The sequence below is a fragment of the Rhinolophus sinicus genome, linkage group LG02 (assembly GCF_036562045.2).
Source record: "Rhinolophus sinicus isolate RSC01 linkage group LG02, ASM3656204v1, whole genome shotgun sequence".
Taxonomy (NCBI): Eukaryota; Metazoa; Chordata; class Mammalia; order Chiroptera; family Rhinolophidae; genus Rhinolophus; species Rhinolophus sinicus.
The window spans coordinates 114,709,614-114,724,890 of record NC_133752.1 but is presented as its reverse complement, the minus strand read 5'-3'; the positions used below and the strand labels follow the sequence as shown (position 1 = coordinate 114,724,890).

Genomic DNA, 15,277 nt, shown 5'->3' with positions numbered 1-15,277 from the left:
AGCCGCAGGGAGCTGAGCACCTCTGGGACAGGGGGGCAGCCCGAGCGCTTGCCGTTGTCCTGACTGTGCGCGGGAGAGAGTTACACATTTCCCTTGAACAATATGGAATACCAAATTCGATTAAGCAGCATCGCTTATAGCTACAGTTTAGCAGGAAGAGATATTTAATGTGTACCCAGACAGGCAACTTTTGTTTGAGTGTGTTTCAAATCTGTTTATTTTGAAACAATTTCAGACACAGAAAAGTTGCAAACATAGTACAGAGAATTCTTGTCTACCCCTTACCTTTCATCCAGATTCCCTTTACCACATTTGTTTTATTATTTTCTGCCCCATCTGTCTGTCTGTCATCCGTCCATCCATCCGTCCATCCACTGCTTATACATATGCATATGTATAAAATCTCAGAGATAATGGCCTCTCCCCTACCCCAATCTATCATCCAATGAGTAATTCATAAAATCAAGGACACTCTCTTACATAGCTGGAGTACGATGATGAAAATCAGGAAAACAACATTGATACAGTACTATTATTTAATCCACAAGCCTTATTTAAATGTCACCAGTTGCCCACTGTTGTCCTTTATAAGCAAAGGAAAAATAATTTCCCCTCAGGCCCAGATGTCAATCCAAGATCACACATTATATTTAGCTGTCATGTCTCTTTGGTCTCCTTTATTCTGGGCAGTTCTTCAGTCTGTCTTTTATGACTTTGAGATTTCTGAAGCGTACAGACCATTTATTTTAAAGACTGTCCCTCAGTTTGGGTTTAATTGATGTTTCCTCAAGATTATAGATTGAGGTTCTGTATTTTGGTCAAGAATACCATAGAAATGATGTATTCTTCTGGGTGCATTGTCTCAGGAGGCGTACGATACCCATTTGTTCAGTAACCAGTGATGGATGCTGGTTAACAATGATAACTTAGTTATGATGGTGTCTGCCAGGTCCCTCCACCATGGAATTACTATTTTGTAATTAATAAATATCCTCTGGGGAGTTATTTTGATACTGTGTATGTATCCTGTTTCTCATCACCCATTAGTTTTAACATCCATTAACGATTCTTGCCTGAAGCAATTTTAACCATGTGGGTTGCTAAATAATTTTCTAATTCCATAATTCTTCCTACAACTTTGAGTTGGCATTCTGTCATAAAGAAGAGCTTTCCTTTCTGTTTACTTGTCCATCCATCCATCCATCCATCCATCCATCCATCCATCCATCCATCCATGCATGCATTCAGTTATATGAACTATCAGATTCTTACTTTATTCTATAATCTATTATAATTTATTGTATAAAATCATTACTTATTTTAATCCTCAAATTGTCCAAGATTTGGCTGGTGGGAACCCCCTGAAAGGGCTGCTGAACATGTCCCATCATTCTTTGAGCAGTTTCTTATTTTTTAACTTAGGAAAATTCCTCAGCCACACAACCCCAAAATCGGCTATTTCTCTAAGGAGTCCTAAGTCCTTTTACAGGAAAATGTTTAGAAACTGAGACCCAGATGCTGGATGTTGCGTGTGCTTAGATGGAGTGTGTATTCGTTTAGACTAGAGAAATATAGTTAGGTTCACTTGTTTTTGTTTGGGTTTCCCTCAGTCGTTGTTGGTTATATGTATTTATGTTTCAGTGTATGAAATAGATCATGGTTCTAAAAGTCTAATTGTAGAGAACATGTATATTTTGAGAAGTGCCACTTCCTCCACAGCCCTTCTGTCCTGTTCCCGTCTGCAGGCTTCTCCACCCCCCATGGGTCACCAACCTCACTCGCTTCTGGTTTATCCTTATGTTTCATTTTGCAGAAATAAACAGACAAATATACATTTTTCCTTGTTTTTTACCTAAAAAGTACATACTATAGATGGCATTCTTCCTTTTCATACTGGAAATCACTCCATATCAGTTCAAAGAACTGTTCCTAATTCTTTTCATAGCTGCATAGTACTCCACAGAGTCGATGGATGTTTGAGCACATACTTTGTTTCCAACATTTTACAGTTATAATCAATACTGCAAATAATTACTTCATACATAAGTATGTTCTTATTTTTTGGAGGTGTAAATTCCTAGAGGTGCAATTATTGGCACAAATTGAAAATGAACATACAGCCTTTTTAGATATCGCCAAATATCTCTCCAAAAGAATTGTACAGTTTGCGTCCCTACCATCAAAATATGGATTGCCTGTTCCCCACAATCTTGCCAATAGAATGTGCTGTCAGACTTTTTCATTTTTGCCAATGTTAAATGAAAGGTGATCTCAGTACAGTTTTAATTTGCATTCATCTAACTATGCGTGAGGTTAAACATCTCTTTATGTGTTTAAAGACATTGTATCTTTTGTCTACTTTTCTATTGGATACATGCTTTTGAAAAAAACTTTCCTATGAATTGCATTTTCCCTTCAATGTGCTAGGCCGAAGTTAGAAGTTATACATTTGCTGAACATTTATTCTGTTCCTTAATTTTTTCATGATAAAATCTTATCTGTGGTAATGTTTCAGTTCTTGATATGGATGGTGCTCACTGTGAAAACTGTATCAAGCTGTACACTTACGACTTGTGCATTTCTAAAAGCTTATTTTTTAAATTCTTAGCTGATTTAATTCTGGGCAACATTAGCAGTGTTTTGCTTGCCAAGTGCCTAAAACAAACCCAGTGATTCCCAGACTCATACCCAAGCAGCCCTGACGTGAGACTAAGAGGGCCAAGTGGCCCTTTGAAGAAGAGACCCTGTGAGCTCATACTGAAAGGTGAGCCCCACAACACAACACACACACAGGGTCATCCTACCTTCCCTCCTACTATGGGGCCCACTCCCAATCTCCAAGAGCTTACCCAAATTGGCTGCTCTAGCCATGCCTCCCCACCTCCCCAGCTAGGGGGAGGGATGTACCCAGTGGACAGCAGTAAGGACCCCTGGTTTTACCTTTCTCCTACAATCCCTCCGTTGCATCCCCTCTGATGACGCCCCTCTGTTTCAAGCCTCATTTTCTCCATTATTTGCAGGGACAGTAGAAGGAAATGGGTAATCAAGTCTATTAAAGGTTAGAAGTTACTTAGAGAAAGCTGCAGATGGCTCGGGTTTTTTGACCATTGTCTCTGCACAATGCAGAGCTGTGATTAGTGGAGGTGCAGTGTCTCCTACCATCGGCCTCTGGGACCTATCTGACGGGACAGATTGGATAATCTAAATGCAATCGTTGTGTGGGGATGAATGGAGCAAATTGTAAAGTTGCTTGTCTATTTGCTGTATCTTTCAGGACAGCCCAGCAAAAAGAGAGTGGGAGCAGCAACACACCTTCAGAGAATCGGAACCACCTGAATAGTTGTCACGCTGCCTGCCTGATGATGACCCGGCCTCTCCCATGGGGCAGCCCCAGGACAATGGGGAGTCTCTGAGATGAGTCGGGCGAACAGGAGTGGGGCAGGGGCCACAGTAGTTGTCAGGAATGAAGAATAAACAGCATTGGCAGAAGTCAAAAATAAACTTCCACCTCCTGGTTCTCTCCCCACATGACAGCCAGATGATGGTAGTTATTTCAAGGAGTTTCCAAAGATGGCATTTCATATATATCATGGCCTTCCAAGGGAAGCTGGGGGCAAGGCACTGTAGTTTCCTCACCCCTCCCCAGCCAGGACACCCCAACACATGCACAGACCTCACGCCTCTGCATCCTGTGTGTCGCAGGCTGAAGTCATAGTAAACATATGTGCGCACGCGCACACACACACACACACACACACACACACACACACTTTCTCTCCCCCTTCCCCACTCTGAGCAGCATTGGGAGTAGAAGCCATTCCAGCAGCGAGAACTGGTGTCCCAAATCCAGGCTTTCTGAGGATCACTGGATGTTAGTTGGCCCCCCAGTTTCGGACTGTATGCTGGATTGTCCACCCTTGTGTGGTACAAGTCTGGAGCACAGGAACAAAGTAACCGGAAGTGTCCTTCTTTATCTCCAGACATCGTTGGGTGGCTCTGTTTCTGACAGCTCTTCCCTGGATGGGAAGAGAGACAGAATCAGGGTACTGAAATGCCCTAGTAGTACAGCATCCCCCTCTTCCTACCCTCCCTGCCATGCTCAGAGACACGCTTTAGGGGTCCCTCCATCCTCTGCAAGGCATCCAGAGGACAAACGAAGCAAAGTGTAGAGTTAGACCACCAATGCTTTCTCTACTAGCCCTGTGGCAAACTAACCACAGATCTGGGAGCAAGCAATGCAGTGCTGGGTTCTGATGACACCATCTGCCTTTCCTGAGATGGCAGCAGCGTGTCAGTATGACTGTCAAACCATGACACGCCAGGGAGAGCCACGGTCCTTCTCTGCTTGATCGTCCTTTTCACATCTTCCCCCCTGAGCGCATGAAACCCTCTGGGATGCTCCCTTCCTCCTCACTGAGGCTGAGATGGGACTAGAGCAGAAGTTACTTTCAGGAATCTCAGCCTATTTTTTCTCCACCACTCTGGGGGCAGTCCCTACCTCTCCCATTGTGGGGGCCTCCCCGGGGTGTACTACTGGAAACATTAGGGGCTTTAGAACTAAAGGGCCTGAGTTAAATCCCAGTCCAACCAGAGTGGACTTTGGCAAATTATCTCACCTAAGTCTCGATTTCCTCATCTATAAAATGGGTTTAGAGTTAATATTAGGGCTAAAATTCAGATTAATATTTATTGAGCATCTTGTGTCTGACACTTAGTGGCAGGTAACCCAAGATGGAACAGCTTTTATGTAGCTGTATAATAAATGTCAGTTCATCTCTGCTTCTGCCTCTTCCCATTAATGGGGGAGGAGGGAGGAGGGGTCACCTTCTCTTCCCATGTGCCAACTCCACACCCCCTGAGCTCTTTCCTCCTTATCCCTTTGGCTCAACAAGGGACGAGATGCCGTTGTCCTGGGCCCGTCCTCTTCGTCCAGCCCTCCCACTCCTTTCAGCAGGAATAACTCCCATCATCTGTCTTAGTGCAGGGGTACCTTTGTTTTCCCTCGCTGTCATCCTGAGTTAACAGCCTCCATTTGTTGAGTGAGAAACCCTGATCTTGCTGTTCCATCTTGGGTTACCTGCCACCAAGTGTTTTAACACCAAGCAGGGCACCAGCTCTATGTGCAAATCCTTGCTCCCTCCCTCACCATCAACTCCCTACCTCTCACCTCTTCCAATCACAAACTGCCCCCAACAACCCTGCTCCCCCAAATTCACCTGCCACTGGCTACACTGGACTCCCTGTGCGCCCCCCCACACACACCTCCTGGGGTGCCTCCATCCTGTGTTATCTTTCAGGGCGGCGCTCCTTACTCTTGAACTCCCCCGTCACTCCCTCTGCTCCTTTCTCTGGGCCCGGCTTCCAGGCCACACAGGCTCCCAGGGAGGGGCCACCAGCCAGGAGGGCCTGGCCCGCAAATGTGCCTGCAGCGCTCTGGCCTCAGCACTGGCTTGCTGCTAGGGTCACTCCCCCGGCCACCGCTGCACGCTTTACCCCCTGATTCTCACTTTCGCTAAATGCCTTTATTTTTCACTTTGTCAAGAAGACCACGCTTCCAGTCAGTGCAGCCCCTCACCCGGAAGCCGTGGGCACACCTCGGACGCTGCTCCTGGACGGTCTCAGAGGAGCTGCCCAGCTTCGGCCTCTACCGCCAGCATCCCCGGTGCGCTGAGCGCCCCCATTCTGGACGCACATAATGAGAGACCCGCTTGCTGTCTAACATCCGTTTATTTCTCCCTCTTGGCAGCTTCCTTTTTTCCTGACTTTAAATAGACCCAAATGCCCCAACGTTAAAAGAGGGAAAAGAAACACCCCTAACTCTACCTTCCTTTCAAACCAACATTCAGTATTTTTCTTGCTTTCAGAATCAAACGTCCTAAGCAGCAAGGCAATAACAAACAGTGGATGAGATTCTGTGTTTGCCTCCTAAACGTTTAATATGCTGTATGACCTTGGGAATATTACTTGACTTCTCTGCGCTTTAGTGAACATAGGTGAAGCAGAGATAATGACAATACTTCTCTTATAAAATGTATGTAAAGACTTAAAGTAGATCCTGTTTGACCCAGTGCCTGGTACATAATATGGACTCAATAAATCTTGGTTATTATCATTTATTGTGACCTTCCTGAGAGAGTCACTAGCCTTTATCTATTTCCTCGTCACCTCCAAGTGACATGTGCTTTGGCTGTTTCTTACATCGTCTTCACACTCTTCTCTGGTTTCTATTACATTGTATTCCCCTGGATCTTATCAATTTTTGCTTTGGCTTTTATTTAGGGGGTGTTGCCTGCCTGTTTTTAAAGGATTTTTCTTTCTTTTTCATTTTTACAAAAGGAATATGTGGTTATTTTTTAACTTGGAAAACATATTTTTAAAATTAGAAGCACTTATAATGGGATAACATTGTATATGTAATTTTTATATTCTGTTCTTTAAATTTAATGTTACATCATTGTACAGTTTCCAATTTCATTAATTTAATAAATTCATAAATTTTCCAAATTCATTAATTGTTATTATTACTTTTAAAGATTTTATTGGGGAAGGGGAACAGGACCTTTTTGGGAAACAGTGCATTTCCAGGACTTTTTCCAAGTTAAGTTGCTGTCCTTTCAATCTTAGTTGTGGAGGGTGCAACTCAGCTCCAGGTCCAGTTGTTGTTGTTAGTTGCAGGGGGCGCTGCCCACCATCCCTTGCAGGAGTTGAACTGACAACCTTGTGGTTGAGAGCCCACTGGCCCATGTGGAAATTGAACCGGCAGCCTTTGGTGTTAGGAGCACAGAGCTCCAACAGCCTGAGCCACTGGGCTGGCCCCATTAATTATTTTTTTTGAAAATACACTTTCTGAGAGTAATTTGAATGACTATATCATATTCAAGGGATGAACAAAAATCTCCCCTACTGTTGGACATTTAATTTTTTTCCTAGTATTTTGCTATGATAAATATTAAGATATTTTCTATATGAATCTTGACCTACATTTTATATTATTCCTTAAATTAAGATATTAATTATTTTTTAATTAAAGTTTATTGGGGTGACAATTGTTAGTAAAGTTACATAGATTTCAGGTGTACAATTCTGTATCACATCATCTATAAATCCCATTGTGTGTTCACCACCCAGAGTCAGTTCTCCTAATTTAATATCTTAAGATTTAAAGGCACTAATTTATGTGCCTTTAAAAGGGACATAATTAGTTTTGAGGTTCTGATCAGTGTCAGGGTTTTAGAGAGCTAAATTGCTTCCTGGAACTATGCCCACTAGTAACATGGGAGAGCATTCCCCTTACAGGTCTCTTCCTCTTCTTGAATGCTGACTACAAGTGGCGTCCTTCTTCTCACTACTTCTCCCAGAGATTCTCTTTGTGTCCCAAGCTGTCATTCTATCCGGAAGACTTCTGAACAGTGACTTTCACCCACATGCTCCCCACTTTCAGCTGCATCTCTACTCTCAACTCTGCTCCTCATCTACAAGCTCAGGTCTCTCAAATATGCCTCATCTCCTCAAATCGAGTTACTTCTCAGCCAATGGCAATATCTCTCTTGTGGTCTTTGAAGGTCCTAACCTTCTCTGGTTGGCTCAAAACGTTAATCATGAAATTGGAAGAAAACAAAGACATTATCTAGTCTTACCTCCTTCTCAATTCTGAGAAATATCTTTGGTAACTTTTAAGTAGAATGAATGTGTAAGTAGTGTTTATAAAGTAAGTAGAGCACAAAAGTGTCCCAACTGTCAATCAATATTATGTTTATATCTGAAAGAATTGTGGTCCTAATAGATCAGATGGATATGAAAGGCTTAGACAGAAGGAATTGACTTAAAACTGACTTAAAATCACGAAACACCATGAACTACATTATTGCCTCCATCTTTAACTTTTGAAGTTCTTGACAAGTGATCATAAAAAGAGATCCAGCCTGGACATAAGAGTGGTAGCCAGAATCCCCCTGGATATACTGCAGCTCCAGGTCTCACCCAGACACCATCTGTCTTCTATCAGCAACTTCAGCCACCTGAGAAAGCGATCTTCCAAATTCTGTTGGAAAGGCAACCTTCAAAGTGTTTAGGATGTCGTAATTGTTTCTTCAGTGTATGTAATATCTTTAATTTCCAGGAGATTTAGAATGAAGTATAGATATTAAGAGAATCAAACACATAGTATTTGTTAAAGATTCTATGTGTATTACTATTTTTAAGTGCTTGTTATGTTTAAGAAAAATTGTCGTACTGATTAATCTTGAAATACCAATTTAAAAATGTGTAATTTAATAATTAAATCTGTTATTTTATGTTGAAATATTACTGGATTGCAAATGCTTTTGACCATTTAAGAAAACTTAAAAATCATTCCATTTAAAATTAGATAATTGAAATTCTTAAAAAGAGAAATTTAACGTATTAAATTTATAAATACAGTGTGTAATGCTTAAGAGAATTTACTATGTAAAATCCCTTTTAAAGTTGCTAAGAGAATAGATCTTAAAGTTCTCATCATAAGAAAAAAAATTTTTGTTAAGCATATGTGGTGATGGGTTCTAACTAAACCCGTTACTGTGGTGATCATTTTGCAGTACATAATAAATTATGGATACTGTGTTGTATACCTGAAACTAATATAATGTTATATGTTGATTATATTTCAATATAAATAAAGAAATATTACAAATAACTCTATACTCATAAACTTAAAGAAAGGAGTCAATTCCTCAAAAATCATAAACCACCAAAACAAGTATAAATAATCATAAAAACTCAAAACAAATAATCTGCATAGCTGTATACCATTAATTTTTTTTTTTGAATTCATAATTTTAAAACTCCTGAAAAGAATTCTCAAGACCCGTATGGTTTTTTTTGTTTGTTTGTTTTTGTTTTTGTTTTGTTTGGTTTTTTTTTTAGTATGGTTTTACTGAAAAAGTATACTAAACATTTAAAGAAGGAGTAACACCAATTTAAGTCATTCTTTTCCAGAAAACCTCTTCCAGACAATGCCTCTCCCAGAAATTAATCTATTCTGCAATTTTTTGTCAAAAAGATAAATTTTATCAACAGGAAGAGGAAACACTTCCCAACTCATTTTAAAAGCCAGTATTAAAACCAAAGACAGTACAAAAGGGAAAAAAAAAAGAGAGCTGCAGACCGTTCTCTAATGAACTTAGACACAAACATCTTTAACAAAATATACCAGCACACCATGACTAAGTGTGACTTATTCTTGGTATGCAAGGCTGTTCAACATTTGAAATTTGACCAGTGTAATCATCATATCAACAAGCTGAAGAAGAAAAAACATGATTACATAAATTGGCACAGAAAAAGCATTTGACAAAACCCAATTCACATTCACGATAAGAAAAAAAAAAAAATTTGCTCATGATAGCCCAGGTCCCAGGATATCCTGGATTTTTCAAAAGCCAGAGTTCAGCTCCCAGACAATCTTCACGCATATCCTCTTCATGACCTCCTCCAACTAGATTTCAGTATATACTGTCATAAAAAGTTTGCTTAGAGATGTCTGGTCAAGATGGCAAAATGGGTAAATGCTGTGCTTGTCTCCTCTCACAACATCAAAATTACAACTAAACTACATAATAACCATCATTGTGAATCTCCTGAAGCTGGGCAAAAGTCCTACAACTAAGGACATACAGAAGAGGCCACCTCAAGACTGGTAGGAGGGGCAGAGATGTAGAACAGGCTGGTTCCCATTCTTACATGTGGCGGTTAAAACTCGGAAGAAATATCATGGCTGTGGAGTTCCCTCTAGAGGTGCAAGGGGTCCCAGCCCCACACCAGGCTCCCCAGCCAAGGGCTCCAGTGCCAGGAAGAGAATTCTGGCTGTGAAAACCAGCAGAGATTGTGTCTAACTGAAATGGAAGGCAGCTGGAGTCCCAGGCGTTCCTCTTAAAGGGCCCATGCACAGACTTACTCTCTGATGGATTCACTTGCTCTGAGCTCCAGCACTGGGGCAGCAACTCAAAAGGCAATAGGGACATACAAGGAGGAACTGAGTCATCTGTCTTCAGAGTGAAGGCTGGAAGGGCAGCTTTCTACCAGACAGAAGTGCTGGGAGAAGCCATTATTTCTTTGTTGGGTCCTCCCCCTCCCAGCATGCAGATGCAGGTGGCTACTATATTTGAGTCTCCATCAACCTGGATAACACTATTTGCTCCACCCTGGTGATTCCCTGAGACCCTGCCCACCCAACTAATGGGCCAGCCCAAGCTGCTTCCAGTGTTTTTTTCCATACAAATGGCCTGTCTTGGCTCATGCTGTGAACTCTCTTAAAATCGCTCAAAGGTTCAAGAACACCAAACAAGTTGCATCTGGCCTTGGCATGACCTGTACCTCTGGCTGAGCAGCCCCACGCCTGGCCCTAGCAGCAGCCAGCCTCTGTTCATGGCTTGGCCTCTTGAGGCATCTCCAAGCCCAGCACGGGTGGCTACCATCTGCAGATTGCTTTGGGGCTCATGCCAGCTGGCTCTGGGCAGGGCATAGGCTTGAGGCTGAATTTGACCTGCCCTGGGGTCCTTCCCAGAAATTTCTGGAGCTGACATGCCCTGTGGCCAGCTTGCAACAAAGCCAGAGCACCACCTGGCTGCCTCTGTAGATGATACACCCAACGGACAAACTGGGCAGGCACCAGAGCCCTGCTAAAGTAAATGCTACTCCAGGTCAGCCCCTGCACAACAGTTTCTCCACTGTAGTCATGGCCAATCCTCACAACAAATCAGCAAGAGGGTCAATCCCTCCCACTGGAGTGCCAATAGCAACCAAGGCTCAACTACAACAGGAGGACACACACAACCAACCCAGGGGACATACCTGCAGCAACCAGCTCAGGGGACCAGGAAGACTGTGCTACTGGGCTCCACATGACACCTACTACATAAAGTCACCCTACTAAGACTGGGAGACATAGCAGCCCTACATACTACATAGAAACAAACACGGGAGGCAGTCAAAATGGGAAGAAAATAAAACATGTCAAATGAAAGAACAACAAAGCTCCAGAAAAAGAACTAAATAAAATGGAGACAAGCAATCTACCAGATGTAGAGTTCAACCCACTGGTTATAAGGATGCTCAGTGATCTCAGGGAGAACTTCAACAAAGAGACAGGGAACATAAAAATGGAGGTAGAAAAACATAAGAGAATCACACAGAAATGAAGAATGCAATAACTGAAATAAAGAATGTATTAGAGGGAATCAACAGTAGATAAGATGAAGCAGAGAATCAAATCACTGATTTGGAAGACAATGTAACAGAAAACACCCAAACAGTACAGTAAAAAAGAAAAAGAAAAAGAAGAAGAAGAAAGAATCCAAATAAAAATGAGGATAATTGAAGGGACCTCTGGGACAACATCAAGCATAACAACATTCACATCATAGGGGTACCAGAAGGAGAAAAGAGAGAGCAAAGGATTGAAAACCTATCTGAAGAAATAATGACAGAAAACGTCCCTAACATGGAGAAGGAAATAGACATAACAAGTACAGGAAGTACAGAGAGTCCCAAACAAGATGAACCCAAACAGGCCCACACCAAGACACATCATAATTAAAATGGCAAAGGTTAAAGACAAAGAGAGAATCTTAAAAGCAGCAAGAGAGAAGCAGTTAGTTACCTACAATGGAGCTCCAATAAGACTGTCAGCTGATTTCTCAACAGGAACTTCACAGGCCAGAAGGGATGGGCACAAAATATTCAGTGATGAAAAGCAAGGACCTAAAACCAAGATTACTATATCCAGCAAAGCTGTCATTTAGAATCAAAGTAAACATAAAGAGCTTCCCAGACAAGAAAAAGCTAAAGGAGTTCATCACCACCAAACCAGTATTAGAGGGATTTCTTTAAGAAAAAGACAGGGAAAAAAAGATTTAAAAATATGAATAATAAAATGGCAGTAACTACATATCTATAAACAATTACTTTAAATGTAAATGGATTAAATGCTCTAATTAAAAGATAGTGTGACTGAATGGATAAGCTAACAAGACCTTTACAAATGCTGCCTAGAAGAGATTCACTTCATATCAAAAGGCACACAGAGACTGAAAGTAAAGGGATAAAAAAAGATGTTTCTTGCAAATGGAAATTAAAAAAAAACAACAAAAAAAAAAACTGATGTAGCAATACTTATACCAGACAAAATAGACTTTAAATGAAAAGCTACTTCACCAAAAAGCTATTAGAAACAATCAACGAATACAGTAAAGTTGCTGGCTACAAAATCAACGCACAAAACTCCATTGCCTTCCTATATACTAACAATGAAATCTCAGAAAAAGAAATACAAAAAACAATTCCTTTTGCAATTGCAGCAAAAAGAATAAAATACCTAGGAATAAACTTAACCAAGGATGTGAAAGACCTATATGCTGAAAACTATAAGACATTTTTGAAAGAAATTGAAGAAGACACAAAGAAATGGAAAGACATTCCGTGCTCATGGATTGGAAGAATCAACATAGTTAAAATGGCCATATTACCCAAAGCAATATACAGATTCAATGCAATCCCCATCAAAATCCCAATGGCATTTTTAAAGAAATAGAACAAAAAATCATCAGATTTGTTTGGAACCACAAAAGACCCCGAATAGCCAAAGCAATCTTAAGAAAAAAGAACAATAATGGAGGTATCACACTTCCTGACTTTGGCTTGTACTACAGGGCTATAATAATCAAAACAGCATGGTATTGGCAGAAAAACAGACACATAGACCAATGGAATAGAATTGAGAACCCAGAAATAAAACCACATAAATATGGACAGATAATTTTTGACAAAGAAGCTAAAAACATACAATGGAGCAAAGACAGCCTCTTCAATAAATGGTGCTGGGAGAATTAGATAACCACGTGCAAAAGAATGAAACTGGACTGCTATTTGTCACCATGTACCAAAGTTAATTCAAAATGGATCAAAGACTTAAGCATAAGACCTGACACAATAAACTGCATAGAAGAAAACATAGGTACTAAACTTATGGACCTTGGGTTCAAAGAGCATTTTATGAACTTGACTCCAAAGGCAATGGAAGTAAAAGCTAAAATAAACGAATGGGACTATATGAAACTTAAAAGCTTCTGCACAGCAAAAGAAACCATCGACAAAATAAAGAGGCCACCAACTGAATGGGAGAAGATTTTTGCAAACAGTGCCTCCGATAAGGGCCTAATATCCAGAATATACAAGGAACTCATGCAACTCAACAACAAAAAAACAAACAACCCAATTGAAAAATGGGCAGAGGACTTGAAGAGACATTTCTCCAAAGAGGACATACAAATGGCAAATAGACATATGAAAAAATGCTCAACATCACTAATCATCAGAGAAATGCAAATCAAAACCACAATGAGATATCACCTCACCCCAGTCAGAATGGCTATCATCAACAAGACAAATAGTAACAAATGTTGGAGAGGCTGTGGAGAAAAAGGAACCCTCATACACTGTTGGTGGGAATGCAGACTGGTGCAGCCGTTATGGAAGGCAGTGTGGAGGTTCCTCAAATAATTACGAATAGAATTGCCATATGACCCAGCAATCCCTCTCCTGGGTATCTACCCAAAAATCTGAAAACATTTAGAGATAAAGACACGTGTGCTCCAATGTTCATTGCAGCTTTGTTTACGGTGGCCAAGACATGGAAACAACCAAAATGTCCTTCGATAGATGAATGGATAAAGAAGTTGTGGTATATATACACAATGGAATACTATTCAAGTAAGAAAAGATGATATAGGAACATTTGTGACAACATGGATGGATCTTGAGAGAGTAATGCTGAGCGAAATAAGTCAGACAGAAAAAGCAGAGAACCATGTGATTTCACTGATATGTGGTATATAAACCAAAAACAACAAAAGAACAAGACAAACAAATGAGAAACAGAAACTCATAGACACAGACAATAGTTTAGTGGTTGCCAGAGGGTAAGGGGGTGGGGGTGGGGGTGGGAGATGAGGGTAAGGGGGATCGAATATATGGTGATGGAAGGAGAACTGACTCTGGGTGATGAACACACAATGGGATTTATAGATGATGTAATACAGAATTGTACACCTGAAATCTATGTAATTTTACTAACAATTGTCACCCCAATAAATTTAATAAAATAAAATTTTTTAAAAAAAGAAAAGCTATAACAAGAGACAAAGGACCCGGTAATCCCATCTCTGGCTATTTATCCAAAGAAACCCAAAATACTACTTTGAAGGGACATGTGCATCCATATGTTCATTGAAGCATTATTTACAATGGCCAAGATATGGAGGTAACTTGGTGTCCATCAATGGATGAATGGATAAAGAAGAGGTGGTACATATATACGATGGAATATCACTCAGCCATAAAAAAGAATGAGATCTTGCAATCTGCAACAACATTGATGGACTTAGAGGGTATTGAAGTGAATGGAGTAAGTCAGACAGAGAGAGACAAATGCCATATGATTTCAGTTATATGCAGAATCTAAAGAACAAAACAAATGAAAAAACAAGACTGAAACAAAGTCAGAGATACAGACAACATTTTGATGGTTGCCAGCTGGGAGAGGTTTTGGGGGGTGGGTGAAAAAAAGGGGAAGAAATTTAGAAGTACATATTGGTAGTTACAAAATAGTCATGGGGATGTAAAGTATAGCAGAAGGAATATAGTCAATAATATTGTAATAACTATGTAGGGTGTCAGATGGGTTCTAGATTCATCGGGGTGATCACTTCACAAGTTATATAAATGTCTAATCCCTACGTTGTATATCTGAAACTAATATAATACTGTATGTCAACTGTAATTGAAAATAAAATTATTTTTTAAAGGAAATAAATTGCTTAAGTATAAAACATTTTTTTTAAGTTAGAAACACAGGAACATTACTTCAATTTGATAAGGAGCATCTACAAAAAATCTACAGCTAATGTTATACTTACTGGTGAAAGACTCAGTGCTTTCCCCCTGCATTTGGGCACAAGGCAAGAATGTTCACTCTCACCACTCTTATTCAACGTCGTACTAGAAATTCTAGCCAATATAATACAACAAGCAAAAGCAATAAAAGTCATACAGATTAGACCATAAAAAAAGTGATTGTTAAAACTTGCTAGATTTATAGATAAAATAAGATTTGTAAGCTGAACATAAAAGTTTAAAGAATAATGAAAGTTCATTAATTTATAACTTTAATAAATTGAATATTAATTTTTTTAAACAAAAGTAAAACCTGTAATTGTATTTTCAGCATACAAAAGATACCATT

The 15,277-nt window shown here is 40.2% G+C and overlaps 1 protein-coding gene across 1 annotated transcript in view; it reads right to left on the bottom strand.

The window, feature by feature from the left end:
• Window positions 1-283: 283 nt before the first annotated feature.
• GALNT8 (polypeptide N-acetylgalactosaminyltransferase 8) overlaps window positions 284-15,277 on the bottom strand; it is a 65,797-nt gene continuing 50,803 nt past the window's right edge. Inside the window, exon 11 of the mRNA XM_019718612.2 lies at window positions 284-4,016. Within this exon, the coding sequence (XP_019574171.2) occupies window positions 3,873-4,016 (144 nt within the window). The 3' untranslated portion in view covers window positions 284-3,872. The remainder of the gene's footprint in view (window positions 4,017-15,277) is intronic.